The 5268-nt window shown below is 48.6% G+C and overlaps 4 protein-coding genes across 4 annotated transcripts; 3 read left to right on the forward strand and 1 right to left on the reverse strand.

The window, feature by feature from the left end:
* Positions 1–11: 11 nt before the first annotated feature.
* On the forward strand, positions 12–1386 carry FOMMEDRAFT_160546 (uncharacterized protein; the record flags this gene model as incomplete). Its single annotated transcript, XM_007270226.1, has 3 exons — positions 12–333; positions 388–459; positions 512–1386. 3 exons carry the CDS (start codon positions 12–14, stop codon positions 1384–1386), a joined length of 1269 nt encoding a protein of 422 aa, XP_007270288.1.
* Positions 1387–1542: 156 nt separating this feature from the next.
* On the reverse strand, positions 1543–2219 carry FOMMEDRAFT_160547 (uncharacterized protein; the record flags this gene model as incomplete). Its single annotated transcript, XM_007270227.1, has 2 exons — positions 1543–1910; positions 1967–2219. The coding sequence occupies 2 exons, from the start codon at positions 2217–2219 to the stop codon at positions 1543–1545; spliced, it is 621 nt and encodes a 206-aa protein (XP_007270289.1).
* A 206-nt stretch (positions 2220–2425) lies between these two features.
* Positions 2426–2939, forward strand: FOMMEDRAFT_160548 (uncharacterized protein; the record flags this gene model as incomplete). The annotated part of the gene is made up of 3 exons (XM_007270228.1): positions 2426–2590; positions 2785–2845; positions 2896–2939. 3 exons carry the CDS (start codon positions 2426–2428, stop codon positions 2937–2939), a joined length of 270 nt encoding a protein of 89 aa, XP_007270290.1.
* A 1132-nt stretch (positions 2940–4071) lies between these two features.
* FOMMEDRAFT_38242 (uncharacterized protein) lies at positions 4072–4431 on the forward strand (the record flags this gene model as incomplete). Its single annotated transcript, XM_007270141.1, has 2 exons — positions 4072–4162; positions 4217–4431. Coding segments are annotated over 2 exons (306 nt in total), but the record flags the coding sequence as incomplete, so codon positions are not given.
* Positions 4432–5268: the final 837 nt, after the last annotated feature.

The following is a 5268-nucleotide window of genomic DNA, read 5'->3' on the forward strand; positions in this document are numbered from 1 at the left end:
CTCGAGGAATGATGAAGCGACTTCCAGCCGCCGAAACTAGAATCAATGAAGCTGATAGCAATGAGATGTTGGCACAGCCAAGGCGTTCGGCTCTCGGCGTCTCGAGAAACAACACGCAGGCAATCACTGGAAGGAGTACTCCTGTCTTTGATGACGCAGCTGAGGGTTCCGTCGACGACTATGCCAATGCCTTTAGCACCAACACGGGTAGCCACGGCGCCCTTCAACTAAACATCATCAGAGAGGACCAGTCCTCCTCGGCAGGAGCTAGGTTCTCTGACCTACAGACAGCGCAAGCTGCGCAAGTCTCAGAAGCAAACAGTGAAAGAAATGGTAAGCTTCCAATCCTATCCTATATCTTGGTCCCTCATTTAAATATTTATTCAGCTGAGGCATTTGAGAGCCGAGAACCACAAGGCTCTGGCCTTTCCACAGAAGAATCACAGAACCATTGCGAAGGTGAATTGGACCACCGTACGAAACTGTCATATTGAACTTACATAAGGCCTAGATATCCCTTGCCCGCCTCTGACCAAGTCGAAGGCCCGAAAGCGACGCGGCCATGGATGGTCTCGAAAGAAAGCTTCGAGGTCGGGTCCAAGTAAAAATTCTGAAGGCCGTGCTACTCCCACCAGCAAGAAACGCCGAATAGGCGAAGCGGATGCGGAAGATCACGAGCTCAGGCCAAGAAAGCAACAGCGCGTCACTGAGCTAGTTGAAGGACCGTCATGCGTCGTTCCTGTTGTACCCGAAGGCCCGCAAATTGCGATAGATGGTGGAACGACGCGCGACCATGAGACGAATAGGAATTCGGAGACAGCTGTACCGGGTTGGGCGGTGGAAAGGCCGAGAGTCAACGATGCACGGTTCACAGGACCAGAGGTCATTCCAGTCAACGTCGAGGAGCAGGAAGAAATAGATTTCCTGTTGTACGCACCAGGTCCTTTCGATTACCATCCAGGGACACCAGTAGATACACCAACAAGCGCGAGCATGTCCCGATATAATAGCGATCCGGGCACGCCAGGGTTAATGGCTGAGGACAACGAGAACCGGCGACGCGAAAGCAATTCACCAGACTCAACACCTGCAACAACGCCGCATGCGCAGTCCATCGAAAGATCACCCACAATTATTATTCTAGGGACAATCGACGAAGACCAATCTTACTGGGCGGCTGAGGAAGGTGACGAGGAAGAAGACGAGGACGACGCGTCCGAGTCCGTTGTTGTGTTCAATAGAGAAAGATCCATGGCTCCCAGTCCTCCGTCTCTTTCTCCTTCGCACCCCACCGTGCATCCCGCGACCCCCGCGCATGTCGACGAGCCTCAGATGATCCTGTGGCAAGGACACAATCCGTGGAATGCTCTACACCCTTGGTTGTAGAACGGGGTCGCGATGGCAGAGCCGCTTGACCGCCGTGATTCTTCTCCCCGTATTCTGGTGTCGAAAGGGCGTTCATGTGCTTCAGAAATAGGCCATCGCCAGCTAGCCGCCTACTCTCTGATAGAGGATAACTCTCCAACGCTATCCGAAGTTCATTCAAGTCTTCCACCTCAACGCAGAGCTGGACAAGCAGCTGTCACCCGAGACATAAATCGGCATCTCGCCAGCGTCCTCGAAAATAAGCTCCTTCATCGATACAACAACCAGTCCATGGCCCACTAAGTTGGGTGTTTGCACAATTGAGTTGACGGTTGTCCTTTCCTCCTTCAACTCGGCACGCACGCACGTTGATCTTTGCGCTCCACTTTCTCGCTCTCGCTCCCGCACTAGCTCTTTCCCCATCCTTCTCCTGGCGATTCTTTTCCTGTGTGCTTGTGCTTGTATCTGTATTTCGTGTTCGCTTCCTTTCTGTTCCGTTTTGTTTCCGTTTCGCAGTTCCTGTACGGCCAAAGGCTTCCTATTTCCTGTAATAATAGAAAAAAGCGAGGTCCACATCGGTGTCGCCTTTTGCCTTGCTGACCCTTCGAGATCAGTAAAGTCTCCTCATAGACCGAATGACTGGAGTGACCTCCAGAGAAGATTATGAAGACCAAGGGGACTACACACACGAGACAAAAATAGATTGTGGTCGGATTGCAGAGCCTCGACTCTCCTGGGACGTACTCCGAGTTAGAAGACCATGTTGCCACCGGACCGAGATTCCTATTAGGGACAACCATGCCCAAATTGACCCAATTCATTCCGGAACAAAGATGAAGAGCCTGGTCGAACATCTCGTGCGAATACCTTTTTTAAAAAATTTATTCACAGTTGATAAACGCACCGCCGGGACAGATAATGAGATTCGGCTCACAGATGGACTCGCTCCGCTTAAATGCCTCTAGGGACTCCTCGCTACCGAGTCAGACTACAATCATGACGAACTTGAAGATGATTCGCCAGCATTCGAACTTATACAAATGACTTTAGCGATCAGGATATGGAAATCAGGCTACTGACATTGTTCACTGACCCGGTGGTGCCGCGAAATCACCCAAGTCTATCGTATAGTGACTCGGGAACCGAGCCCAAGATCCGGCAGGACCTGTCCAAGGTTCGTGTTTTTCAGGAATCCAATCCACACCGAACCTTCGTCAATGCGCAGGTATGCTATTAGCTAGCTCTCGTGTTAGACCAACCAAGGTCAGAACGAATGAAACTGGAAATGTCCACTCGAGCAAGAGCTATTTGAAGGCATCTAACACGGGCATCCTGCATCCTAATCAAAACGCTGGAAGGAAAGTGGACTTACATGTGCTCAATGTCTCAGAGATTTCGCTTAGTTGCCAATGAACACAGGAGACGAAGGTCGGCGAGAGACGTCGCAAGGGCGCTGCGCTGTCTCCGAGTGTTCTACATGGTAGCGATTTATATATATATCGATCCATGAACTTTTGAGCTTTTCACTAGCGGGTGCAGCCGAAATCGATTGGGGATGGGATTCCTATTGGTGATCGTGGAAAGTGCGAAGATAAAATATATGTAAACAAAGAGAAACGCGCGTGCGCCGTGTTCCGCCCTTCATCCTGTAGTTCACTAAGTGGTTAACTGTGCCACCAACCAAAATTACCAAATACTGACTGAGATGATCATCAGGTTAAATTTAAGACATGTACGGGTCCAACCGTCATGCGGACCCGGCGCTGCGTGATTGTCTCTCTCTCATCCCCCACCATGTCTTCTTTTACTTCAAGTCCAAACACCTACGACTACATGGTCTGCCTGCTAGACAGTGGCAATGCCGAAACCTGTCCCTTTCTCATAAGGGAGGATGCGTTCATTGATGTATTGAAGCAAAAAATTTATGACCATTCAGCCTACAAACATCACCTGGCGGGCAAGAAGCTAACCCTTTACAAGGTCTTTCTCAGACGTCTCCTATTCTGCCACTATGCTGATGATCGATGTGTAGCCTGACAATCTGAACAGGAAGCCACTCGAAACACTTCATGATCGTGCTGTCGCTTGCTTTCGCACACCTCTAAAGCCTGCGAGTATGTACCCTGCACGTTGTCTGAGCAAGTATTTCCCTGAGGGACCTACCCCGGAGCATGAGAAGATGGTAGATGTTATTGCTGTGGTTGGTTCAAGTACGTATTTTGTTCTCTGCCCGTCCACAAGATTTGGCCGGTTCCTCGCAAGTTTGACTAATCTATATGTGTAGCGGTCGTTCCGGCCAAACGCTCGCGTCCTAGTGGAGAAGAATCCTCTGAGACAGGTGGTACGTTAGGATAAATTCGTTGTTGACAAGCACGCAATCCTTACATACACTTGAAGACAAGTCTATTAAAAAGCTTGGGGAAAATGAAGAGGACGTTGAGTCTGGACTGATATTTACTTAATTTACATAAGTATCTCTGGGGTCAAAAAGAAAGGTTGTCAACGATCTGTAGAGAGACGGAAAAAAAGGTGCCAGATGAGGGATCAGTGTCGGACGAGGGATCAGTGTCGGATGAAGGATCAGTGTCGGATGAGGGATCAGTGTCGGACAAGGAACCAGTTCCGGGTACTTTTTTTAATTTGACAAAACTACCGTTTTGGCCGAGAACCGATATACAACTTACGGGCGCAAATTTCGCAACGCGGTTTATGATCCGGGACGAGTACAAGAAGCTTGATGAATTCGTCGCAGAAAAAGCGCCTAAATTTGTACTGGTTATTGGACAACCGGGCATAGGTTCGTACAACCTTTTTACAACAGTTGGACACAGGAAACTTATGTCACAACCAGGCAAAACTGTATATCTGACCTACTGTCTTTTGTGTCGACTTACCGAGAAAAAGCGGACGGTTTTGATGTTAAACCCCAGCAAGTGTTATTTATTCCAGAACGAAGGCGTTTACACATTTCCACGAGATTTGTACGATCGGACCGATAATCACGAGATTATACAACAACCCTTCGAGACACTGATCCTGTATGACTGCAACGCGAATCAGTCAACCGTAACGCCGAGTCGTTCTGGGGTACAAATGCTAGTCACAACTCCCCTATGCGGTCACAATATCATACCTTTGAAAAGAATCATAAGCCGTCGAGGTTTATTATGGAAACGTGGACGTGGCGTGAGATTTATTTGTCTCGGTAAGCACACTCAATTGCTCTCAGAATATACATGTAGCACTTAATTGTGTTTCTAGCCAGTTGGCTAAACAGCAGCGTTCTCCAGAACAGCTGGCTGAAGCATATGCGATCTATGGAGGGTCAGCACGAACTTTACTCGACGAGGAAGAATCGTTTACGAAGAATGAGCTGGAGCAAGCAATTCACAACCGACAGATGCTCGACGATTTGATTTTTCAGCAACAAACAGCGCCGACAGATACGAGCAGTCGGCTTGTTCAAATCAACCCTGTGGTTGAGAACGGCGAAGTTCAACGATCATTGATGACTGCATCAATCATCTCGAGCGTAATTCTAGGCAGATTATGTGATAAGAAGGATGCGGAATTTTTGAGCCGGTTACAATCGGCCTTTCTGAACTTTACGGACTGTTCCGTCTTCTTCAAACCATCTGCTGGTGTTGTATTCGAAGTTACGGGTCACAAGTATATTGTGGCCAACACAGAGACGCCGTTTACTATTCGGTCTCTCAGTAATATGTCCAGCGAGGATTTGGATTTGTCGCATGTAACACGTGTTCGTTGGTTTTCGCGGCACGATCAACGAGTCGATTTGGAGCGTATTTATCAATATTACAAGCCACTTGCTACGCACGTTGCTGGAATCGATGCATACGCATTCGAAGTATCTGACAACAACACTATTTGTGGGATCGTCCT

Source organism: Fomitiporia mediterranea, assembly GCF_000271605.1.
Source record: "Fomitiporia mediterranea MF3/22 unplaced genomic scaffold FOMMEscaffold_12, whole genome shotgun sequence".
In the NCBI taxonomy this organism is placed as follows: Eukaryota; Fungi; Basidiomycota; class Agaricomycetes; order Hymenochaetales; family Hymenochaetaceae; genus Fomitiporia; species Fomitiporia mediterranea.